At 37.9% G+C, this 27,183-nt stretch overlaps 2 protein-coding genes across 2 annotated transcripts; both read left to right on the top strand.

The window, feature by feature from the left end:
* Positions 1–812: 812 nt before the first annotated feature.
* lg15h11orf96 (linkage group 15 C11orf96 homolog) lies at positions 813–2,195 on the top strand. Its single transcript, XM_048159174.1, has one exon. It carries the CDS (start codon positions 1,072–1,074, stop codon positions 1,438–1,440), a length of 369 nt encoding a protein of 122 aa, XP_048015131.1. The 5' UTR covers positions 813–1,071; the 3' UTR covers positions 1,441–2,195.
* Positions 2,196–11,044: 8,849 nt separating this feature from the next.
* On the top strand, positions 11,045–27,183 carry ticrr (TopBP1-interacting, checkpoint, and replication regulator). The gene is given in 23 exon segments (XM_048158035.1): positions 11,045–12,376; positions 12,449–12,666; positions 12,668–12,699; positions 14,671–14,897; positions 15,470–15,698; positions 15,791–15,935; positions 17,538–17,674; positions 17,802–17,993; positions 18,175–18,320; positions 19,536–19,636; positions 19,760–19,850; positions 19,983–20,065; positions 20,157–20,384; positions 20,472–20,559; positions 22,275–22,350; positions 22,448–22,585; positions 22,682–22,772; positions 22,902–22,960; positions 23,048–23,182; positions 23,336–23,463; positions 23,567–25,601; positions 25,692–25,805; positions 26,632–27,183. Coding segments are annotated over 23 exon segments (5,478 nt in total). The 5' UTR covers positions 11,045–11,686; the 3' UTR covers positions 26,727–27,183.

Here is a 27,183-nt window from a genome sequence, read left to right as displayed (position 1 = left end):
CACACTCCACAGGCGCCGCATGCAATGTTTTTGTCAGGAGACAGGAGTAACAACTGCAGATTATGAGTTACCTGCGGTGAGTCCGACATAATGAATCCACTAACACGACACAGCGAATGCCGGTGGTAAACACTCGTGTTCCAATACTCGTGCACGAGTTTTGGGAGGCGTTCCCTCGAAATGAGCTGTGAAGGAGGGGGTTGTTCTTATGCATGCGCTCATTTCAAAAACTCAGTAACAGTCTTTGGTTTCTCAGTCGACGAAAAGATCCTCTGTATCACCTTTAAACTCATAAAAGACAAAAGTATTACGGGACTACTAGATTCTAAACAACAAAGAAATGCCACAATTTATCAAGACCTCGAAGCAGACAGGAGGGAGAAACACCTCATATGTAGCCTCAAATCTGTAATGGAAAAGCGACTACTGACTGCCTTCTTTTTATTTCAATGTGACCTGAATTTGACCCCCATATGCATTTGTATGGTATGACGTATAGATTTTTCCAAAGCTTTTAGTCTTCTAAACTGACTTTTTTTTTTTTGTTAAATCCCTTCTTTGCCCATGTCCTCTCACTCCCCATTTTTCTGTTCCTGGCCATTGGTTTATTTCTCCCTTTTCTGATCCCCTCTGTTAGAGCTGCACATATCCTCTTCTCTCCTGCCCCTCCCTCCTCTTCTTTCCCAACTCCCTCTCTGGCTGGCATTTATTTCAGGGATCTGATTTGGAGAGACTGGTATGGCAGCCGGAACCATGACTGTTCACAGTGGGTGGGCGGAGCCAGAGCAGAGCGGGGAGACACTAGGGGAGTGAAGCGGTATAAAAGCCCGAGCTGGTTCATCCCTGTCAGTGGCACTCTCAGAAACGACAGAGATACAGACGCAGAGAACCGATATTCACCTCGAGTATCTTCTGGTAGTGGTCTTCTCAAGCCGTTTGTTAGCATCACCTTCTGTCAAGAAGGACACAAGGAAAAGATTCATCTTTAAAACCTTCACCACAGGAAACCTGGAGGGAAAGGCTCTCCTAACATCTCAGAAGACGAACGCCCAACCCTTGCCATCCAGATACATGGCTGCACGTCCAATGGAGACGGTGGGTTTCGCCGTTCTACCCGCACACGTCTTGGCATCGGCCATGGAGGAGTTTCCCCAGCAGCTACCGGTCCCCAAGTGTCTGGCTCGGGGCCGAAACCGTCCCCGACGACCCCGAGACGCCCGCTTTAAGACCCAGCCGGTGACTTTTGCAGAGATCGCCGAAGTGGAGGAGGAAGGGGCTTCGCCTCTAGAGGAAGAACGGGCGAGGCGGTCCTTCCTTCAGTCGCTGGAGAGTCTCAGGAGAAGCACGCAGACCTTGCACCACACGGGATCCACACAGAGCTGCCGCACCGAGTCTGCACAGGCTAGTCTGGACTCCAGTGACTCAGACTCGGCACAATGAGAGAGAAGGATGACTGGACTGGAATTCAAAGCATTTCGCTCATATCTTCCTGTTAAATTCCTCATTCATATCCGTTAATCTATAGTAGTTGATATGCATCATAAATGTGCAGATTCCAGTCGAGTAACACTGGCACAATAATTGTTTACCTCTTCAGCAAGAGCAAAGTTGTAGCACGTTGGGAGATTTCAGAAACAACGTAAATGCTTACGCAAATTCCTTTTTTTATCGTACGAGACTCGAGGACCGGTGAGGTTTCATCTGTAATGAACTTGACAAGAAACATGATTCCGATTTCATTTTAATAGACTGATGTTATTCATATCCCTTGTGCCTGCTTAAGATTGCACAGTCGAATGGGTTTTCCACTGCTGGGCAGGATGTAAACTGTCACATTTTGTTATAATTCATTGCTGAGTTGATGAACAAACTAAAAGAGGTACAACAGAGATACTGAGATGTATTTTTAGAGAAAATAATCCGCGTTCAGACAAGGTTTTAACCCTGATGTCCAAGTCTGCCAAAATGGAGAACTTATTGTACTTTTCAAATGTATCTTATATTTATTCGCAGATTATTTTGTTATAACATAGTGATTTCTAGAGAATTGTTCTGTTGACACTGTGGACTTGTAAAGTCACTATCACTGTATGTAAGAGAAAAAAGCCTTTATACTTCAATTTGACTTTATTATCTTTGTTAATTTGTTTCATACTTTCTTTCATAGTTATATAAATAAACTTTATAACATTGGATTCACTGTCTCTCATTGTGCTCTTTAGACTTTCAGAGATCAGAAAACCAATTGTGTGAAGAAAATTTTATGAAATTATACAAAATAAATCATACAAGTGCTAAAAAAAAAAAAGTGTGACTTTAATGGACATACCGTGATGAAAAAGTGAAAAAAAAAAAATACAAGACTAAAATGTAACTAAAATGAAAATAAAAAAGTATAAAATTATAAAATTTAGAGTATAAAATAGAGTATAAATAAAGTATAAAATGTTTTCTTTTGTCAGATCAACTTAGATAATTAATGTGGTTCAGATAACATAATATTTAGAGTTTCTGTTGATTAAATCAGTCGCCTTAGTTGTATTAACTCAAATTTTTAATTTAAATGAACTCAAACTTTTAAGGCAACCAGGTAACTTACTTTAAGTTAAACCAACAATTCTTTTTTACAGTGTACTTTTATATGACTTTCATTATCTTCATCTCATTGCCTCATTATTTATTTATTGGTTTCATACCTATATAATATAAAAATAAATAGATACAAATAAACTTTAACATTGGGTTTGTCCTTTGACAGATCCAAATGCTAAAGCAAGAAAATGTAAGAAAATGTAGTAAGTTAGAGTAAAAGGGGTTAAAAGAAAAGCAAAGTGTAGAGAAGACTGGTTATGACTCTTCATTTTGTATTATAATGAACTATTTTGGGTTCTCACAATAATGGTCACCTATTATCTCAGATGACAGCATGTGTTTACATTGTGTCGACATCCACATTACAAAACCACATTTCACCGGTCTCTATCTGGACTCCCTCCTCAACGTCTGATTTCTATCAGCCAATACAGATGGCATGTAAAAATAGCATCTCATGACTTGCCTTCTGATCTAGTTACATTATAGGAAATCTTGCCTCTCCATCCAACTGGGGATTCTGCAGTGTTGTGAAAGACTATGCTTGACACAAAACTGTGACTGAGTTTGTTGATGTTTCAGGGATTACCCCTTGACCCATTAAGTCAGACTAATTCATCATCTCTCTGCTTTCTGACTTGGCAGGCAATATTTCAGTTCAATATCATTAACATTAAATGCCAAATGTATAATTTCACCCCAACAGATATAATGACTGTTTTCATACAGGTTTCCCTTTAACACCCCCATCTGCTATTGGCCAGACAAACATATAACCCCACCTCCAAACTCACGCCATTGGTTGACTCGACTACATGCACTCCATTCAGTCGGGCTAAACAATGATTTGTTTTATTAAGTATTTACTATAAGTGATTTATCCGTGCACATTTTTTTTTTTTTTTCAAATGAATGTGCCCTCATAAACTTAAATAAACAAATAACTTAAATAACTTCCCCTAATCAAACTAACTTCCCCTCCCTCTTGCATCGACATCTCTTCTCTGATAGCGTGTTTACTGACATGAGGGCGGGATCAACCTGTCACTCAAATGAGATCGACCAATAGCAAACCACAACCATCCAATCAATTACCACCCTACCAGACGTCGCGTTAGACTTCCGCATTGTCCGTCATTTTGACAGACAGGGTCGTTAAAATTTCTATTATTACCCATCATTTTAATTTTCATACTGATTTTCATAATTTCATAATGATAATATGCTGTTTAATAGGTTCACATTTCATTTTTTATTCACAAATTTACAAGCATTTAGGCTAGATTATGCATATTTATGCGAGAAAGTTGACTGTGCGTTCATGAAAATTGTCAAATACATCGTAATAAGCTTTGTGCTTTGTTACTTTTGATATGAAACAAAGTCTCAGCTTTCAAATTCTGTGCATTTTATCACACAATTCAAACAATAAATACCCTTTTGGCACTCTTTATGTGGCGCCAGAGATCACTGTAGTGCCTCAAGCGAGTAGTGAAAGTGAACGCAATCATCCCTTCCTCTTTAGCTACTACATTACAGAACAAAATAAACATGAATGAACATCAGAAAATATGTTGAAAGATACAGTACAACTTACCGAAATCATGTCTCTCATGTACTTGCTCAATCAGTGTTTCAACGGCGGAAAGACATTAATAAAACAGCTTTTAAACAATTGTCACATAACTCAGAAAAGCCATTCGTTGACTTGATCAGCAAGTGCACTCACCACCAAGTGGACAGGGGTGAGAATTACAGTTACAAGACCCTCAGTGTAATCAGCCGATCTCCGTGTCTGGCGGTACCACCTTTAGCATAGCTTAGCATAGTTCATTGCATCTGATTAGACCGTTAGCATCTCGCTCAAAAATGACCAAAGAGTTTCAGTTTTTTCCTATTTAAAACTTGATGCTTCTGTAGTTACATCGTGTACTAAGACTGACGGAAAATGAAAAGTTGCGATTTTCTAGGCCGATATGACGATATGGGTACCGCTAGGGTGACCAAGCGTCCTGTTTTCCCAGGAAATGTCCTGTTTCACATAGGCTACGGTCCTGTCCGTCCTGGTTGTATTTTATAAAGTGATGAAAATGTCCTTGTTTTCATTGTTTTTCATTGGGCCATTAAATTGACCGGTGTTACGAGATTTTCGGTTTCCGAAGGCGGAGCATACATTAATATAAATGAGTTTCGCAGACATGCGCGATTGCACGTGCAACTGAGAATATTAGTTCACATTGTATCTCAAGACATTAGTGGATTATTCCATAAAGGTAACTATATTTTCAGCGTCATGGCTGACTTATGCCTAAACTACAGTTGTTTACTTCTGTAACAGTTTATAATGTTTACATTAGTATGCACGATTTGTGCAGTCGTCTTTAACTGAATAACAGATACTTTGTGTAACAGCAGAACAACCTTCAGCTATCGTCTACTATGAGTTCAGCTCGTTGTGCTCTTCCTTTGTACCTTGCGATGTAACAGCTGATAAGCCTATATACATTTCTTTATAACTTTCATGCTTGTTTGTTAAGCAACAAAAAACTGCAAATTAAATTTCGAGAAAAAAGTCAAGATAAAATGTTGAGAATAAACTCATTAAATTACGAGAAAAAACTCGTTAAATTTAGAGAAAAAAGTCGAAATAAAATGTTATGAATAAAGTCATTAAATTATCAGAAAAAAGTTGTTAAATTACGAGAAAAAAGTCGTTAAATTACGAATTTGTTCTCATAATTTAACAACTTTTTTCTCGTAATTGAACGACTTTATTCTCATAATTTAATGAGTTTATTCTCAACATTTTATCGACTTTTTTCTCGAAATTTAACATTTTTCTCATAATTTAAAGAATTTGTTCTTGAAATGTGACGACTTTTTCTCGTAATTTAATGACTTTATTCTCAACATTTTATTTCGACTTTTTTCTCGAAATTTAACATTTTTCTCATAATTTAACAAATTTGTTCTCGTAATTTAACGACTTTTTTCTTGAAATGTAACGACTTTTTTCTCGTAATTTAATGACTTTATTCTCAACATTTTATTTAGACTTTTTTCTCGAAATTTAACGAGTTTTTTCTCTAGTAATTTAATGACTTTATTCTCATAATTTAATGAGTTTATTCTCAACATTTTATCGACTTTTTTCTCGAAATTTAACATTTTTCTCATAATTTAACGACTTTTTTCTTGAAATTTAACGACTTTTTTCTTGTAATTTAATGACTTTTTTCTCGTAATTTAACAACTTTTTCTTGAAATGTAACGACTTTTTTCTTGTAATTTAATGACTTATTTTTCGTAATTTAACGACTTTTTTCTTTAAATTTAACAACTTTTTTCTTGTAATTTAATGAGTTTATTCTCAACATTTTATCTCGACTTTTTTTCTCGAAATTTAACAACTTTAATCTCAAGATGGTTTTATTTTTTATTATTGCTTGGCCCTAATCCTCTTCCGTAGGATTGCTAATATAGCAGAGGTATTTTTTTTAGTTATTTATTATTTATTTATTTTTCTAATACAGAAGAGACATTATTTCTATCATTATTTCTTTCGTTATTTTTGAAACTTGTCATAATAAAACATGTTGAGTAACCTCTGAGAAGCCTATCTGAATTTGTGTCTTTGGGCCTATAACAATTTTCTATCCATACAGAGGAGGCATACTTTAAATGTGCTGAAATTATAAGGCATCTTTGAGTAAACTTCGAGTATCATTTGAGTATCTCATTGCTGGGCGAGTGTCCTGGATTTCGGTCATCAAAATATGGTCACCCTAGGTACCGCCAGACCCGGAGATCGGCTGAATGGATTCGAAAACGGTAAAACTCAACTGTTTAACTCTAAGGGAGTTGGAAAATGAGCCTATTTTCAAAAAAAAGTGGAGTTTTCCTTTAAAGTCGGCATGAAACAGAAGCTGCGATAGTCTTTTCTTCCCTACTGTGACGTATATCCTTCTCGAACAAGAAAAAATGTGGGGCTGGACTTGATTTTTTTCATGTGGAATTGATTGGGTGGTTGTGGTTTACTATTGGTTGATCTCATGTGATTGACAGGTTGCCCCGCCCTCGTGCCAGTAAACACATCATCAGAGAAGAGATTATGCTGTAAGAGAGAGGGGAAGTTATTTTGATTAAAGATTATGAGGGCAAATGAATTTTAAAAAATAATGATGTGCACAGATAAATCATTTATAATAATAAATACTGCAATATTCCATTAAAAAAAAAAAAAAAGATTTGTCCATTTTGATTTCATGGTGACTTTAATGTTTCTGTGTCAGTTGATAAATCATACTATGAATGGCTCACATAGTTGTCACTGCATATTAAACTGGATATAGAAACACATTTAAATCACCTTTAACTGTATTTTCTTCAGAGGAAATATCCTTGTTCATCTTCCCTTCCTGTAGCGAAGCGCCTCAGTAACCTACTTTGTGTGGTGTGGTTGTCATGGTGATAGTGAGGTCAGTGAAATATGATGTTTTGGAACTGTTGGGAAAACAAACTTTATGTTCATTTCCACCAGACCGTCTTGTCTCCTCCTATTCATTCTCTCTCTCTTTCTTAATCAGTACATTTACATGTAGGCCTTGCTTATTTCATCAAGCTAAACACACCCCTTTGTAAATATGCATTATTTCTGAAGCTTTATTTTCAGAACTAACGCCATTTTTGGACTTTAAAATATAAATATGACCCTGAAAATGTATCTGAACACAGGAGCGCTGCTGAGTGTGTAATGTCCGCTGAACAAAAACAGCCTTCAATTAAAAACATCATGTTCCCAGCAGGCATTTGGACTGGCCCCACTGTTCTAGGTTATATAACAGATTGTTCTTATCGTTTATTCCTTCCCGAATGAAGATCTGATGAAAATGTTCCTGAAAAGGGAGTGCGTCAAGGAAACCACCAGGGTTAAAAGACTCCTTCCAAGCCTATAACAAAATTAAAATGTATTTTACAATGCATCCGCTTCGTGTTTGCTTCTTCAAAACACAAAATACAAGTATGTCATGCTGTTCTATGAAGACTGTTTATTTCACTCTTGACCTAGCAGGAATAATTCAAGTGAGTGGGCTTGAAACGTGACTGAATCATTAGAGGAAAACAGTGACTCATGTTTACAAGCCGGTGTTTATTAAATGGATTGCTAGTGACAAGTTGGGCTGATGGACAAAAAAAGAATAAATGCTCAGGAAAATGAGGGATTTGTCCCTTTTTTGGAAACTCTTAGATCCATCTTTACCTCATGGCACTAGACAGAAGATCAGAAGCCAGACTTGGGGGAAATTGTATTGCTTATTCACCTGACTTTTGCTTCTCGTTCTGTTGTTGCCTGTTCAAGGCTGTCTGTGTTCTGTCTGCAAAAGTGTTCGTTTGCTGAATCCCTGACCTACATTCTCATACGCCACGAAGCAGAACCCTTTGGGCTTTGGGTTAGAACCAAACGGCACATAACTGGAAGCACCGTGTTGCCCTTGTTCTCCCAGTGTCTGTCTGTTTCTCTCATTGATCTGATGGAGACAAGGAGACTGAATGAGCAGAGGGTAACCTATTTACACACTCTCATTTCCTCAAACCATCAATGAGGCGGTTGGCAATTGATGACATGCAAAGAATTATTAATATATGTGTCAGGGGAAATAAATAGATCGATTCTGTGAGCGTGATATATGGTGCTGTATTTCATTTTTAAGATTTAAACAGCTGTGTAAGGGGCCGTTCACACAACGCCCTTCCATTTTTCCGCTCTAAAAGCACGTGTATGACCGTTGCTCGCGACTTGCGTCTTTTGTTTTGCGGTGTCTCGCGCATGACGCCGTTCTAAGACCTCGTTTACACTAGTGCGTTTTTGTTTTAAAACACATTGGTTTTGCTACGGTTACACCTGTCGTTTACACTACGCCGGTGTTTTCGAACCTCGAAAACTGAGACTTTCAAAAACACTGCAGACGCCGTTTTATGGGCCGTTTACATGACACTGTTTTCAACTAAAAACTTCTTATGTGTTTTTGCCGTTCATTTACACGACAATGGCGTTTTGGTGGTCTGAAAACGGGTTTCAAAGTGCGCGTTTTTGAAAACGGTCTCAGTGTAAACAACAAAAACGGCAATCTGTGAAAACGATGACGTCAAGCACATGCGCATTACGTATTCAGTCTATAGTGTTTCATCGCCATCTAATGGCCTGCCGGCAGAATACAGCGTTTTTAGTCATTTTCACAGATACGTATGAATGGGGATCGTTTGACAATGGTGTCGTCTATATGCGGAAAACTCAAAGGAAAAACTTTTCTGTTTTAAGCATATCATTGACGTGTAAATGTACCCTTTGTTTGAAAACATTGCTCTGCGTACCCTTGACGTGTAAACAAAAACATGGAGAGTAAACTGCGATCTTTGCTGGCTTTGTTGTCATTTTTAGCCATTGTGGAGTTAAAAAATGCTTTTTTATTTTAATACTGCAGCTGCCTACATGCGCAAGAGGAAACTTTTTACACTTGTACGTGCATGCCCAGTGTGCATGAACGATCATGTGACATGCGTTTTCGGCCGTGTAGTGTAAACGGAGATTGTTTCTGTAACGCTGTGGAAATGCTAGTGTAGACGAAGATCATTTTCATTTAAAAACACAGTTTTAAAACAAAAAAGGATATGTTTACATGACAATGATATGCTTAAGTTTTTCCTAAGCGGCCGTTTACACAACACCGTTTTCAACTAAAAATGTAAAACTTTTTATGTGTTTTGGCCGTTCATTTACATGACAACAGCGCTTTGGTGGCCTGAAAATGAAAACTTTTTAAAACGGCTTTTTAAAACTTTTTTAAAAGTGCAAGTTTTTGAAAACAGTCTCTGTGTAAACACAAAAATGCGAATCTGTGAAAAAAAAGTCTATAGTGTATCATCGCCATCTAATGGCCTGCTGGCAGAATACAGAGTTTTTAGCCATTTAGCTGTTTTTAGCCACAGATTCGTATGAATGGGGATCGTTTGACAATGGTGTCGTCTGTACGCGGAAAACTCAAAGGAAAAACTTATAATCTTAAAAAAACTTAAGCATATCGTTGTCATGCAATCAGTTCAACTTTTAAAAAACGCGTCTCGAGACCTTGCGTTTTTCCCCCATTCCACTGCACGTGTCTCGTTCTGTGTGAACGAGCCCTAATTCGGCTTTGGATAGATTCAGGGGTGTTTTCGATGCTGTCAAGTTTCGGATATTTGTGAGAATGTTGAAAATGTTGATTAGAAACCATCATCTGTCTGTGATTATGACTAGGAACTTCTTTTTAATGCTCTGCTGACATTTCCATTTTGTGTTCTGACACAACCTAGTTTGAGAGTTTTGCCAAAGTAAACACATCTATTCTCCAATGGCTTGCTGGGATGTAAAATCTTTCCTATTTTATCCTGTCCTTTTACCCTGTAAGTTAGATTCTCTTGGCGAGAGCAGGGGAAAATTCTGTGCACAATGAAAATCATCAAAATTAGAATCACTGACCTGATTAATCTAGTATGCATTAAAGTTAAGGCAATTTTTGGTTTAATTCAGATGGATTGTAAAGCCAAATGCTGTCCCTTTTGGTTTTGTGGATGGAGAAATAATAAAAGCAACAGCATTCCTTTGTTATATGTTTTTTTAAACAGTGCGTCTAGGCCAAAGAGCCATTAGTCGGCACAACTTGTTCTCTTTTATGTTTTTATCCTTAACAGACCCAATGACTAATGCTGTCCAGACAACAAAATAAGTGGCCAAATGTCTGGATCTTCCAAAGATAAAAACATAAGAACTTCAATTTAACCCATAAATGGTTTCTGCATCCTGATTATACAATCATTTGAGGTGCTGAGGGGAGACACAAGCCTCATTTCTGAGAAATATTGAGAAGAAGATCCTTTTGAATACTGTTCATATAAAAAAATCTGGCATCAACTCACCATATTTAGCTAAAAATAAGAAATGAACATGCATCTTCGAGGACAGTATCTTTATTTAAAACTTATCTTACTCTTTTAATCTTTTTATTCTTATTTTCATGCGACATAAAGTGAAATTAAAAGCAGTATTATTTTGAATAAAACATTAAATTGTATATTGAGTCCTAATGTGCACCAGTTTCAAAGTAGGCCTACTTTACACACACAATATCGCCGAATATACAACCCTATAGCAAAAAAAATCCCCTACATTAAAAAATAAAAATAAATAAATAAAATATATATATATATATATATATATATATATATATATATATATATATATATATATACACGAATAAATATAACAAAACAGACAATACATTAATAAGCCACAATAATAGGCCTAAATAATATGGTTACATCATTAGTTACACACATTAGTTTATAAAGCTACGGTTTTCCTGCTCATTTGAGGGTTTTTCTTTGACGTTGTTCAGATGCTTATATTGTTAAATATGACAATAAAACCAACACACATTTTTAATCACTTTTCAACTGACTTCAGTCCAGTAGATGCCAGTAACACATGAATACTGCACTGCATACTACACACGAGAAGAAGCTCCTTTTATTGACCTGACTGTGAACCAATCACGGAGCGAGAAACGATTGACGTCTTTGCATTTTTTAACTGCTGGAGCTCTCTGTACCAATCATGTGAAGAGAAACGAATGACGTTTTTAAAGTTCGTTTGCTCCAGCCAATGACGTTCAACGAATTCTAAAGCGCGAAGAGTTTGAGGCAGAGAAGAGAACGATGGCTAACGGAAACTCTAAAGTTTAACAAAACAATGCTTTCAAAATGCTGTTTTTATATATTTTTCGTTATTTTTAACCGTTTATTTTAGATAGACGTAGTTCATTACAAACTGTTTTGGGTTGTTTTAGCTCAACAGCGACAGGAATCATGACTCGTGTTGAGAAAAATAACGTTCGTGTGAGTTCGTTCGCAACAGCTGCTCGTGAGATGTTGCGTGTTTAGCGTTCAAATGAGTTTGTTGACATTTAAAAGTACTTGAAGTCACGTTTCGCGTATGTTTTAATCTTGAACGCCTGTACGTGTAACATTTGTGATAATATTGTACTTTATAAGTGCAGTAATGGCCTCTCAGAATGTTGTTTTTGCTATCGATGTGGATTATCGAGCAGAGGAGAACAACAGCACGACTAGTGCCTATCTAAACCATCTCAAACACTGGATACTAAGAGTCCTGCTCAGTTTGGGACACAAATATGGACTGGAAAAAGTGCGATGGGGGTATAAATTCTTCCATTCGAGGACTGTGAAAAGTGCAACACTTATAAACCGAGGATCTGATTTCAAGGAACTCCAGGAGAAGGTGTTCAGTGATTTCGAAGAGGAGCTGCTCGTCAAATTCAGCGGTGTAGAAGGAAAATCGCCCAGAAATCGGATAAAGTCGCATAAACTCAAACCCAGCCCGGCTAGTTGTGTCCAAAATGCCTTGAAAGAAATCCTCTTAGACTTCCAGTGGGACAGACCTGATCTCACATCTCCCACCAAGGTGACACTGAGACCAAGAAGGTCCAGTCGAAGTGGCAGAAATATCCCTCTGCAGGACTATGACATGTTAAACCCTGATAGAAATGTCCTTTTTGTGGTGTCTGAATGTCCACGGTCCAAAGCAGAGTTGGAAGACTACCTGTCCATCCGTAGAGAAGACAGTAGACATCACAGAGACATGCATGAGCAGGTGCTGCCCAAAGGTCTCATTGATATGCTTATGCAGCGCAAGGTTGTGCTTCATTGGGCTGATTCTGGTGTATTGAAGGTAAGGTGGTGCTCTTATAGAGTTCCTGTTGTTTATTTAAGTGTTTTTGACTACAATATGGTTTTTAACCAGGCTCATCATGCGGTGGAGGACTACACTGGCACAGACACATTGGCAGAGCTTCTCGGGCAGGTTGGTGGACGGGTGGTGCCCATGCTGTCTTCTGGTTTGCCACTGATGGACCAGCATCCTGGTGTAAACCATTCACTGGCTTTGGGACTAGATGCCTTTCCTATAGACTTCATCAATAGCTACCTTCAGCTGTCTGAAAAATGCACCAACAAGTGTTTCTCCTTTGAGTGGATCGCTTTCCTGGATTGCAGGTAAATAATGTCACTGGTGCATTTTTTTTGTACTTATTTTTTTGCTTGTTTGATTAGCGTTATTATTATTAAATGGTATTTTTTTATTATTATTTAATAATATTATTAACATGAATTATTAATTGTATGTTTATACACTACAGTTCAAAAGGGTCAGTCAGATTTTTATTTTTATTTTTTTATTAATTAAAGGATTAGTTCACTTCTGAATAAAATTTTCCTGATAATTTACTCACCCCCATGTCATCCAAGATATTCATGTCTTTCTTTCTTCAGTCGAAAAGAAATTAAGGTTTTTGATGAAAACATTATTCTCCTTATAGTGGACTTCAGTGGCCTCCAAACGGTTCAAGGTCAAAATTACAGTTTCAGTGCAGCTTCAAAGGGCAAAAAAGAAAAAAATACAAATGTAAATATGCTTTATAAACACAAATGATTGCCTTGCAAGTGCTTCCACTTTCCGTATTCTTCAAAAAGCTTGCGCTGTATGTCCTACACCTTCCTTATTCTACTTACGGAACAAACGCGGCGCCAGTTCCATTTTTTTCCGTAAATAGAATACGGAAGGTGTAGGACATACAGCGTAAGCTTTTTGAAGAATACGGAAAGTGGAAGCACTTGCAAGGCAATCATTTGTGTTTATAAAGCATATACATTTGTATTTTTTTAGAAAATGACTTATCGTTTCGCTAGATAAGACCCTTATTCCTCGTCTGGTATCGTTTGAAGCTGCACTGAAACTATCATTTTGACCTTCAACCTTTTGGAGACCATTGAAGTCCACTGTAAGGAGAATAATCCTGTAATGTTTTCATCAAAAACCTTAATTTCTTTTCGACTGAAAGATGTTTATTCTTGGATGACATGGGGGTGAGTAAATTATCAGGAAAATGTTATTTGAAAGTGGACTAATCCTTTAAGTTTTATTCAGCAAGGAAACATTAAATTGATCAAATGTGACCGCAATTACCAAAAAATATTCCAACAAAATATGCTGATTGTTGTAGTCAGTGAATGCTTTTTTCTGTGAGCTTTTTGTTTTTCTATGCATTTTTCAGATAAATACCTTAACCAAGTTTAGGGTTATGTTCTTCCCTCATATTTAAAATATTTACAAAATATTAAATATTTTCCTCATATTTTGATGGTTTAATCAAACAAACATCCCCTCCGGACATCACTTTTGGCCACAATTGTGTGTGTGTGTGTGTGTGTGTGTGTGTGTGCAGGGTTTGACATTTTTGCTCACCAGCCACTGTGGCTAGTGGATTTCCAAAGTTATTATCCACTCAGCATTTTCTCTGGCCACAATTTTGACGTTGATACCATGGCGAAAAACTGTCATATAGATTTTTTTTAACATTATCTCATAATTTGGCAGCAGGTATATTAGGCAGCTGTCACTTTAAGACCTGACGCACAGATCCACTATACTGTTACACATGCATTTTCTTTCTCAACTGTTTACGTTCACTTAAAACATAACCGACTCTGTTTACGTGAACACTCGCCAAGACCGGCATTTTGACATTGTTTTGTGTGTATTTGACTGTTTAAGCACAATAAGCATCGAAAAGGACTGAGAGGCGGCTTTATGCGCGCCCTATGGGTGTGAGCACAAAATTTGCGGGAATGAGTAAAATTTGCTCATTACTTGCAATCCCATACTGAAATTCAAGCCCTGTAACACCAACAACATTCATCCGGAGCAAATGAAACGAGTGAGTGAAGGGAGTCGGGTTTGTGGGTCATCTTGCTGTCGGAGAAATGAGAGAGCGCACCTGGTATCGTGTATCTATTGCGTGGAAAATGACTATTGGAAACGTTACAGATATTTCAGTATCGAAAAATCAAGTTTTGTGTGTGTGTAAAAATAATTTTATTATTATTTTAATGAATTAACTACTTTTAAACTTGTTTTATTGCCTGATTTTACAAAATTATCAGTGATTCCTACATTTTTTGTGGCAGATGGGAACAGGCGTTCCTGTAATGTGACGCTGGAGCCGGTGTCATGCAGGCAGAGGTTTCTGCGTGTTCCTGTGGAGGTGAATCTCAGAGGTGTACTGCAGGACTTTGACGCCATTTCCCTTTCACGTCCAGCCTCAGAAAGCTGGATACTGCAGTGCCCAGATGCTGTACTGGGTCAGGAGGTGTTTCAGCACTTAAAGGAGCTGTCCACTGGAGGATCCGCCATGGTAAAATTACCCATTCTGTCATGCTGTTTTATAATAGGATGCTTCCCGCTTTGAAATGTGATTGGAGTCACATGCAGTGCTGTTGCTTAATGGGTAATATATACACACCCGTACAACTACAGTTAGATTAATAAACATTTTTGCTTATGGTGTAAGTGGTTTAGTATACAAATATATAAGTATGGTATAATATACATGCTATTTTAGGAGTATTATTTTAGGATACAGATAGAGTTGTCAAAAGTACTGACTGCCAATCACAGACACATCTGATGAGTATGTGAATACAACGGCCAATCAGAGGTGTTTATGAATCCGCTTAACTCAAAGCGTCACATTTTTAAAATTTCAGTACCGATTGGTACCGAAGTTGGTATTTTTGACAACTCTAGATGCATGTTATTTTAAGTCTAAAAAAACAGCATTCAGTGTAATAGGGGACACTTAATGTAATGCATGTTGTGTTTTATTGCATTGTCAAGTCTGTGTTTACATTGTGCAAAGATAAATTTTTATGTCCATGACAGGTGCTGTTAGCATAAAGTGCAGTAATATCTACTTTATTTACACAGCTAGCAGAAGTGAGTGAAGGAGGTGTGTTGTGTTCAGCGGTGCTGTCGGTGCTCTCCTCCTGCACGGCTCAGCTTACTGTCCTTCAGCCTCTGGTTACTCGGGAAGACCAGCTCCTGCCTGCAGACCTTGTTTCCTTGGACACTACAGACCTTTCCAGTGACTTACCTGATGTTGTTAGCAGTGTTCTCAATGTCATGTATGACATCATGGAGGATGAGGATTGCTCAGGTGTTTGTTTTATCTGAAATAATTGGTTTTATTTGTGCAGTGTGCATAAGATTTTTATCCTGTTTTTAAAATAATGTTTTTGCGGTTTCCAGATCAAGTGAAGATGCCGTCAGTGCCTGACTGGGCCGATCAAGAGCTCAAGCAAGGGTCTTGTTCAAGGAGAAATGAGGTGGTAGAGGGGTGGTTTCCTCTGTCTGACCAATCAGGAATCAGCTGCCACTTAATGGAATCAATGAGGTTTGGAATCTTTCACTCTTACTTGTAAAGTAAACACATATATAGTTACACACATTTTATTTTATATATATGATATTATTTAGTAAGATCTCTTAAGGTCTTGTTTAATAAGATCCTTCCAGAGAACTTTTTAGAATTTTTATCATATGTAAATTTAAAGCATCTTGTGTAATCTGTTGTACTCTGTCTTTTGGTTTTATTTTACTGTATTTATACAACTCCTATGTAACACAACTCTTGCCATGAAAAAAGCCTCAACTGCTGATATGGCATTAAAGGGGTCAGATGATGCTATTTTAAAAGTTCATTATTTTGTTTATTGTGTGTAATGGATTAGGTTATAATGCTTTAATGTTCAAAAACATTATTTTTCACATACTGTAGATTATTGCTGTACCTCTATTCCCAGTCTTAAATGCACTGATTGTGTTCCGGTTTCTACAAAGCCCGCCCTTCTGAAAATTTTAGATTTCTCTGATTGGCCAGCTGACCCAGTGCATTGTGATGGGCCAGACACTTCAGGCATGTCGAAAATTAAATGCTCCTTACCATAATCGTGAGCTTCAGCTTCCAAGGCTTCTAAAGCAACTGTAAACACACAGTTAACAATCTTGTCAGTTTTACCGTATCAGTTTGAGCCCGAGTCAGATAATTCAGTTGGATAATGGTAGCTTCAATTCCAACCAGTTCATCCAACACGAGCTGCAGAGTCGTATATAGTGCAGCAGGACTCAGAGTTCACTGATCACGTGATGAGATGACTGACAAGACTATGGTGGAGGACTTGTTACACAATAGAGCCTAAGCGTCTGACTAACGTCTTATCTTGTAGAATGTGCACGCAGCACCGCCACTCCTTATTCAGAGTATGCACGAAAGTAAAACGAAAGCGCGCATTCAAACGCGATTTCAATACCCAGCATTTTGAAAGGAGAGATGCCAGTTGAGTTTGTGGCAAAACGTTTTACAGTGCTTGAGAGTTGTTTTCTTGTACTGCATATGATAATTCGTACTCAGAAAGTAGAACTGAAATGACATTCATTACAAGATGATTATCTAAAACATTTCAAATGCACCTGCAGACTGTTTTTCTAGTCATGAATTTTGTCATTGAGGATTTCTTAAAGATACTAAGTAAAAAATCTCGTTCTTGTGAACCCAATCTCGTGTCTCGTCTCGTTAGTAGTCTCACCCCTAGTAAGTAGTCTTTGTATATAGCTGGCATTGAACTGTCCCAGGTTCAGGAAGTTATCCTCTGTAAAATGTGCTGTGCACAAGTTAACTTTTGGGTTGTACTGCTCAGTGTTATAAATAAATCTGAATGTTTAGATGTCTACGCAAGTGATATTTGGACTGATATCTGGATCAATGTGTTTAAGGCAGGTCTGGAGCAGTGTTCTCTGTTTAAATAAATCCTTTTTGTGGAAGACTATGCAGAGCTTATACATGCATAAATGGATGCATTACACACTCAAGGAAAAGCAAAACATTAAAAGCATCCAATGACCCCTTTAAAATTTCTATTTAAAAAAGTGGCACATAATGTTTTCTGTTATGGTCTATTTTTATTCTAGTACTAAATGATCTGTTTTACATGTTCAGGCTCCTGCATGCAGCTCCTGAGGAAGAGGAGCAGGAAGAGGAGTACTCAGATACTCAGCAGGAGATCACCAGCAGTCTCTCAGAGCTTTATCAGAGCAGCACAGCTGGATCAAGTGGCAACCTGAGGTCCAAAAAAAGTAAGGACAAATGGTGCTTGATGCATTGAGTATTTACTAAATATTTTGTTGCAGATATCATGAATAAACAACTAACAGATTCATTGTTTTTATTATTGTTATTAATGGCTTAATCTGTTCTTTTCAGGAGGTACACAATGCACACCAGTAAGACAGAAGATGAAGACCATGAGTCGCTCTCTACAGATGCTGAATTTTGCTCGCTTGAATGTGAAAGCTCAAAAGACTCAGGTTGATAGCAGCTCTGCTAGATCTGCTGTAGGGACTGAAAAAGGGAGCAAGAGATGCTCTGGGGATCGGACCAAGCCTGGCCTCATGTGTGAGTAGTCATTTCATTGGAGGGAAAAAAAACTTTGTTTGGATTTGTTTTTTAAAAATATGTATTTTTAAGCTTTATAATAATTTATCACACTTTGTAAATTTATGATAAATATATAAATGGATATAATCCTCAGAACTTGGGTAAATGTTAATGAAGATATTTATGGACTCTCTTACAGACTTCAGCAGTGAGGAAGAGCTGCTCTCCCACCTGGGACTCACTTATCAGAAAGCTGTGGAGAACAGATGTGTGTCTGTTCCTTCTCAGGTCCAGGATTTGCTTTCAGTTGTAAAGGCATTCATCAAAACTAACACTGACGTGGAGGTGAGTCAGAGGAACATTTGTGTCAGAATCGCACAGCTGTGTTGTCTGGCTGCAGACAACTGCAAATCATGGTCTTCATATACTGCATGCATGTGTATAATGAACTGTTGTGCCCTTCTAAAATATGTTAGTCGAATTAGATCATGTTGCATTTACTTGAAGTCTGAAATGTTAAACTACCTGTGTTGAGTCAAAATAAATGTTAAAATATATATGAAGAGTTTGGTTCCAAAACGCAATAATTCCATTTTGATTAATTTGAGTAAAAATGTGTTTTCTTTACCAAGAAAGTGGCAAGATGAAAACCACTATTTTCTGTTTCAAACTTTCACATAGCATCTTTTGGTTATAAAAACATTAAAAGTTCAAATCTACATTTTGATTTTAAAAAGTTTATTATAAAAACATGTTATTTTTTTTCCCCAAAATGCAATAAATCCATGATACTTTTTTTTCAAAATGCAATTAATCCATCAATATAAAAGTTATTTTTCAAATTGAAAATACACAACAAAGTAAGTTGATTCACACATATATGACAGAGTCTAAACTTTGCCAATATTTATCTTATGTACAGACATTTTACTAAAAATACATTCAGCCGTCGCTCCCAAAATGAATTCAACGGGTCATCTTGTTAATGTTATAAATTATTTTCTCATTACCGATTAAAGAGTATCTGGCGCCACCGCACTGTTAAATAAACACATTTGCCAAGTACATTGTTATTAAAATCGGCTTTTTAAAAAGCCTTCAATGTTTACAGTGGGTGGAATGGTGCGCTGTGATTGGTTGAGAGAGGATATATCGCGTTTTGGAGAAAAAGGAGACTGGCGTTTGTCGCATTTTGGAAAGAAAGGGAGGGAACATGACAGAATAACACGACGGATATCGCATTTTGCGCAAAATTAATAAATGACTTTTCAATACCGACCAGATACAATACTGATTTTGGCGGAAACTCGATTTTTTTGAAAATGGCGTTTATCGCGTTTTGGAACCAAACTCTTCATATGCTTCTATGAGTTGTATGTTGTTGATATGGTGGTTTATTGTGTTATGCTAGTTTGGTGAAGTCATGTAATCATTCAGGAAATGTGCAACTGGAATGTTTTTTGTTTGTTTGGCAAAGACAGTAATGAACTTTCATGAGGAAAAAGTGACTTTATAAAAATTTTCATTGAACTTTACATTTCTCCAACCATTTCTCAGCAGGTTTCATTCTTGGATTTGGTGCAGAAGCATCTGTTAAAATCCTGTCAGTCTATTCGTCAGCTTTATGGAAATTCTTCAGATGAAGAAAGTAAAATCAGGGAGTAAGTATTCAGACAAAAACGAATCAATGTGCAGATGGCAGAACAGTAATCTTGAACCATACCTTCATACAGATAAAGTCCAGGTAGTAGACTTATGACTACAAAACATTAATCTTCATACAGATGCCAGCTGCAAGCAGTTCTCAGACTTGAGTTGTGCAGACAACCAGAACAACAAGACAACGAGGAGGTTGTTGAACAAAGAGTGGAGGATGTAAGGAGACAGTAAACCTTTATTAACTATGCATCAAAGTCATTATGGACTTGTGTGTAGAAATCTTGTATAGTTTGTAGGTGTTAAATTTCTTACTTGATTGATTTTATTTTCCTTTCATGTTGGATTAAGGTGGCTGATATGTTCCGGATTATCTCCCGGAGTAAAGATGCTGTCTACTTATCCAAGTTTATGCAGGATGAAGTTCTGCCAGTGTAAGTTATTAGAGATTCAGGAATTTTAATGAAAATGCAAATTGAATACAATTCATGAGATGTGATGATCCTCTGATATGATATCTCCCAGGTACCTGAACAGCATCCCTAAGGTCCTGGCAGATGTGTACCACAGTTTAGGGACTCAGTTGCCCGAGGCGCTCGTTGCCGTCCTGCCTTCTGACTTCTTCAGTGATGAGTCTTTGGCTAAGGACAGTGTGTCTGTCAGTTCCTCACCTTTCTCTGCCACACAGAGCAATGTATCCAGTGTTGGAGATCATCTGGAGGAACTCCGCAATCGCTCTGCTAAGAAGAGGAGGTGATTGTCATAGAAAACAGTTTGTGATTTATATTAAGTGCTTTGTATGTAAGTGAACATATAAACCCTTTTCTCTTGTTTTTGCAGACAGAACATGATCACACGCCACAAAAGCATGACTGAGGCTCCTCAAGCACTTCGACAGATAGAAATGCCAAGAAAGTCCACACGCCTGGTGAGCTTTATTTTCCCTGTTGCTTTTATGGTATTATTTTCTGACCTGTTCCTTGTAATGAGAATTTCTTAAGTCAGAAGTAGGGGTGCTAACGGTTAATCAATGATTGATTAATTGTTGTTGATAATTTAATTGGTAAAACAACTTATCAGGTGGTTGAGTTAAGCAAGGCCGAGTGCATAGTTTTGAGGTGCATGCCGGCACCTCAAAACTTTTAAATTAAGCTAAACTAGGTGGTAACACTTTATTTTACAGTCCTGTTCTGCATGTGCGTACTATGTACTTGTTATAGCAATTATAATAACTGGGCAATAACTAGGTAGTAACCCTGACCCTACCCCTAAACCTACCCTTAACCCATTAAGTTACCTTATATTACCAGTATTTTCTTGGGTAAGTACACGTACTGTAAAATAAAACGTAACCAACTAGGCTGTAGCGTTATGGGGCCCCTCCATCATGGGCAAAATACAGCCTGTGTTCATGCAAAATAAAGTTTTATTTAAAAAAGAATCCAGTCTGTTTTGCAATTGAATTAAATTATTATAGTGCAAAAATATAAAAATTGATACCAAAATATAAATATATTAAGAACTAACCAGGAAGATCATTTATAAATGAAGGAAAATGATTAATGTCTTAGTTAGCTGTTTATTTATAAATAATTCTTTTAAAAATATATATTGAAAATACAATGTTTTATTTGAAAAACATAAATGATACACCAGATTTTACATTTACTGGCTCAAAAACAAATAATGTTGTATAAAAAAATAATGTGCAAAATGCACTTGATACTTGATACAAGAATGCACAATATCTTTAATGAACATTCTTTGCATCTACAGAGAGGTTTTCTATGTGCCTGGAAATAAAATAAAGCAATTAAAACTTTTACATTAATTATTATTGAGGCAGTATGAATAATAGGATAATATGACATGCAAACGAACAAGTAGACGGCAAGCAGGTTGTTAACACTCACAGCTACAGTATAGAGACATGGAAACATAGACGCGTATAGAATCTTGTTGTCAGTGACTTCATGAATCAAATACCTTCGCATCTGCAAAACGACATGTTTTTGAAGCAGTTAAACTTACAGTGTTGAGAGACACACAGATTTACACATTAATGTACACACATTTAAACTAATCAATCAATCAATCTCTCTAATAATTGCATTTGTATATAAATGGTTCAAGCCTTTCTTACAAGCTCTAAAATTTTAAAACATTTTGTAATTAGCAATAGAGGGAGATGCATAATAAATTAGTTATACTGTACACACCAGAGCAAAACCTGACAAATGTCTTTAAATAAAACAGCTGAACACTGTCTTGAGGTGTGGTTACCGCAGTATAAGCAGAATAATTGATTCCGGTCTGATGAATCCACTTCGCATCATGGCTGCATCACCACCTCGGGTGTTCATTATTTTTTCTAATAAACCAGTCATCAATTATTCTTTTATATATTCATTATAAATATATAAATCACATAGATTCATTTCACCATCCTGTACTATCCTATTAGAGCTTTTCATTCAGGAAAGCTGGTGTTTTGAGTGGCACTGTCATGCCGATCTTGCAGTTTTATGGTTAACGAATAATTGATCAATAATTTAAATAATGACCAATCATGGGAATTTGTGTAAGTTGACGTCCCTAGTGAGAAGAACCAAAACACTAAAGTACCTATTCTGGGAATTTCAGGCAAAGCCAAAACTCAGTGTCCCTGTAGAAAAGCCTGCTGTGGAAGAACCACCACCACCAAAGCAAGCAGTTCAAGGTAATTGGCTCTTCCCATTTTAATCTTCATGCTGTCCTATGGCCAAACTGCTTTAAAAAGTTGTTGTGATCTGTTGTTGTACCTTTTTTGTTCACAGAGGTAACAAAGGTAAGGAGAAATCTCTTCAACCAAGTAACTGTATCGCCCTCAAAGTCGTCCAAAATGCCACGAAGCCAGTCTGTCTCAGCAGTAGAGGGACTAAAGAAACGCAAGCGTTCAAATGTGGAAGATGATGGTAATTTTTTTTATAGTGAGAGATTTTTTTTTTTTTTTTCTTCATAAATCACTACTGTAGTGTGTAAACTTGAATCTTAAAACCTTTTAATTTCAGAACGGCACACTCTTCTGACAAAGAAAGTGTCTGAGACACCACTGCATAAGCAGGTATCCAATCGCTTACTTCACCGGCAAAGGACTGGCAGGTGAGTTGTATGACCTACAGTTATTTTAAGTTGTCACTATATTTGTTCAATGTTACCTGTCACTTGTATGAGAAGTATCTAGATTTGGAATTTACCTTTTCTGTGTTTCTGTTGCCCTCTTTGTCACAGGAGATCTGGAGAATCTGATGTGTGCATTATTGAGGAGTCTCCTGTCAAACCAGCTGCTGGTTGGTGTCTTAAGATTTTGCCATAATATCAAACATAGAATGACCACTTACTAATAAAAGGTGCTCTAATAAATCATTTGTTCTTAGATTTGAGGAGGAGCCCAAGAATTAAGAGCCTTACCAGGAGACATTCCAGCGTGTTTTATTCAAGCTCACAGCCACGTTCCCGAAACCTGGACCGCGCCATCTCCTCTTCTCAACTCTGCCACTCTGAGGGCAAAGGTGAGCAGGCAATTTTTACACAGTTAAAATAGACCACACTTCATTAAGCTACTGGTCATAAAATGTTTTCTCTGAGGCAATGTGTAGTTTTTTAACATGCTGTTAAGTTGTATGCTGTGGCATTCTCAAAGTAGCCTTGTCTACATTTTGCAGGTGGATTTGATGTTAGTTCTGTTAGGTCGCCAGTTCGGCTTCTTTTTGGTGCTACCCAGTCCCCTGGTCGTCTACGACACACTACAGCATCCTCTTCAGAAGATCAAGGCAGCTCTACAGTTTTTGAGGTAATATCCCTTTTGGTTTGCAGTTGATTAAAATAATATGGAATACTAAAGGTATTCGTATTGTTCATCTCCTTTGCATTAATAAGATCCATTTGTTTTTCAGAGTCAAAATAAAACTCCACAGAAGTTAAGATCTGATCTTGTAGGATGTGCTGTTGAGTGCAAAACCCCTCGGTCCCCAAGAACTCCAAGCCAGACAGTTGGGGAAAATGGGATGACTCTGCGAGGGAGTCCCTTTTGCTCGCCTGTTGCGAAAAGTTTAGGGGTAGAGACGCCTAAGAAAAGCCCTCTGAAGGGGATACTCAAGACTCCAATGAAAAGCCTCTTGGATTGTGTTTCTCCAAATGGTGCTTGGCTGAGGAGCCCAAGCTGTAGAACGCCAAAAAAGAGTGTGACATGGTCTCCATCTCCACGGAAACACCTGTCAGAAAACCCAATCAATGTGCCAGAGTCTCCGATGTTTACAAAAAGATACTCACCAAGGCTGATTACACCTGGCAAGAATTGCAGCCCAGAGGAAAGAACTGTTTTTAAAACACCTGACAAGGTGCCCCAAAGGAAATCCAAGGCATCTTCTGGAATGATGCCTAGGACACTTGAACTTCCTGGAAATCTTGATTTAGAAACATCTCAGTCCATTACGAGATCAGGAAAGATGAGGAGAACACTAAGCTTACCTTGCAAGATTACTGAAGAATCTGGTGAACTTGCCTCCGTTGACGTGCAACAGTCCGATTCCGGGCCAGTTTGTTTCTCCATTTCACCAATGAAACCAAATATACAAACGCCAATAAAAAGCCCCAGCCCAGCACACAGGATGTGCACTCGCTCTGGTAGGACTCCTGTTAAAGACTCTGTGTCAACTTCTAACAAGTTAAGAACCATTGCAAGTACTAGCCCTTCACCTTATAAAGTTCTGATTGTGGCTGTAGAAAAATTAAGTGCATCACCATCCCTTGGTCTTTCTAGATCAGGTATCAGCCATCAAAGCAGTTCATCCTTCAATAAAGAGGGAAAATGTCCACAGGAGGATAAAGAAATTGCCCAAATTGAGACAAACCATGGAAAAAGAGAAGAGGCATCATCTTCTGACTCCCAGCAGTTTGATTGCTCTGAATTCAGCGTTACCACAGATGATGAAAGCATCGATATATCGGAGGCCTCAGTGGTGAAGACCCAGCTCATAGGGGGCATTAAGATGAACATCGCTTTCTCAAGAAAACCCTCTATATCCTCAGAGGTTTTTGAATTTGAGGGCAAACAAGCCACCCCGTCCGCAACAACAGCAAGTCGAAGCTATGGCTTCCGTCAAACTCCAGACCGGCGCCAACGAGAAGCAGAAGCACGTCTTGGATATCCCTCAGGAACACCAAAGATTTCCACCCCAAGAACAAGGCGAACTCCTGCATGTGAAAAGTCCACTGCTCAACCACTTACTTATGAAGTGGAGATGGAAATGCAGGCATCAGGTCTGCCTAAACTAAAGTTAAGACGGACAGATTCTTTCAATGCAGGTGATGCACCTAGTAGTGCCACCAAAGGCATGGCCACACATCTTGTGCACCGTAACATGTCAAATGTGAAGGCGCCACAAGTTGACAGCCCTCTTGCTCAATGTTCTAGACATCCTGGCTGCATATCTCCATCACTCTGCAGTCGAGGAACCCCTGCCAAAGGTACACCTGGAAAGGGTGTACAGACATACATATGTCAGTCGATTACTCCCACGCGGTATCCGGCAAGTAGCCAGTCCCCTTTGGCGTCCCCACTGACTCCATCTCCTCAAAGCAGAGGATGGTCAACCCCAGAGAACCTCAATAGTTGGCCTCGTAAGAAAAGGGCTCGAATCGAGACTTGCGGGAGCAAAGAGCAGGTCATCAAAGGGGTTCCTCTCCTAGAAAAGCCTGGGGTATTGGAGGACCCAGAACTTGAAGGGGTTTTCCGTATTCAAGGAGTGGAAGAACTCAAGGAGTCACTGAACACCCCAGTCAGTCAAAGAAAACTGGGTTTGAGATCAAGCCAGGTGATGGACCATCAGTGCTCACCAGAAGGCATGGACTGGACCGAAACTGTGGTTCAAGAGTGTGATGCTAGAGACTCCATGAAGTCTGAACAGTTCGCATGGAAGGGCATAAAGGGTACAGTGAAACTCAAGTGCAATTTAGGCTATAGCATGTTCCTTGTTTCCGTAACTTGTTTGTAATCGTTGTCGCTTGAATGTCTTGCAGTGGACACCCCTAAAGTAAAGAAACCTGTGTCAGCCAGCGGAATCTTTGCTCTCACTCAGTCACCTCTGTTATACAAGAAATCAGCTGTAATCAATGAGGCATCGCAATTTAATGGTAAGACAAACAAGATATATTTAGAATAATGGGCCTGAGTCAGAGTAGACTCCTTACTCAATCTGACACAAATGAGAATGAGGCTGTGATCACAGCTGGTGTTTTCCTGAGATTTTTTTTTGGCTACTGCCAAACTTTGCCTCAGCTCAATTTTTATGTCAAGTTAGGCATGTTCTTTAAGCCTTTTTCTTGTTTGAGCTCTGGCTGAAAGCTTATTGCATATGCATCATCACATTGAGCTTTAGTGCTTATCCAGGTGTCAAAAGTTCAAATCTGGATCAAGATTTTTCTTAATCTCAACGGGTTGTGACCGTGAGGAAGTTTTCCCGCTGGTTAATCGACATGTGACAACACTGATAATAGCAGTATCACAGAGAGGGCGGGGGGTTTAAATGGGTTTAAATACAAAATATTGCAAAAATCCAAAAATCTTCTGCAATCATCAGTCAGCTCACTCTCGTGATGAATGAAATCTGACTCCTGCTGCTGATCTGTGCTGTGACTCTCGTTCAGCTCATGCTGCATTGAGCAGATCCGTTCAGTTTTTAATTGTAGTGTCTGTTTTCTAACTGAACTAATTGATTTTTGTTAATATTAAAAATCAAAATTACGGTGCCGTGGCGGGCAAGTTACGTAACCGGTGTTGCAGCTGAACACAGGTCGCAGCAAGCCTAATCTCAATTGTTGTGATTTTATAATCTTTTTTTCTTATTTTTAGATTTAGCAAAAATAAAAACAATTCCTGTCACAATTGAGGGACGTATTAGATCAGGTTTTAAGCATCTATGTTAATAATGGCATCATGATTTATACTTTCTCCCAACAGGATCAAAGGCTGAGCTGGATATCTCTCCCCTTTGCCAGCCGAAAAGGCGAAGGACACCTAGTAGGACTTACAGCCGAAAGAAACTTCTAGACTAAGACTGTTATTACAAAAAGTACTTTGTCTTATCTCACACTCTTTGATTTTCTAAAAGAAACACTTTTTTTTTTTTTATATAAGTTTTATTGTCTGTCTGTTTTAGCTGAACTTGATTCTCGTTTGCTTGTATAATAATGCATTTCCCAACATTGTATATTTTGTACTCTTTATGTATTATACAAATGTTACATATGGCATCAGTTAGGTACAGTATAACTCTCAGAAGTTTAAACTGGTCTGAACATTCATTGTGAAAATAAGGTGGAAACATTTCTTTCTTTTGCATTTTTCACTGTAATTGTTTGTTAGTGCTCTATTTATTTGTGCTTATTGTACTGTGGATTTTTATGTAGTATGTTTTTTAACAGTTTGGCAGCTCATTTGCAATCTGTCATAATGTGAAATAAATGTAAATGTTAAACAGATTATTTTAATAAAGACACTGTTGATCTTAAA

This window comes from Megalobrama amblycephala, linkage group LG15 (assembly GCF_018812025.1).
Source record: "Megalobrama amblycephala isolate DHTTF-2021 linkage group LG15, ASM1881202v1, whole genome shotgun sequence".
Lineage (NCBI taxonomy): Eukaryota > Metazoa > Chordata > Actinopteri > Cypriniformes > Xenocyprididae > Megalobrama > Megalobrama amblycephala.
This window is presented reverse-complemented; position numbering and strand designations above follow the sequence as displayed.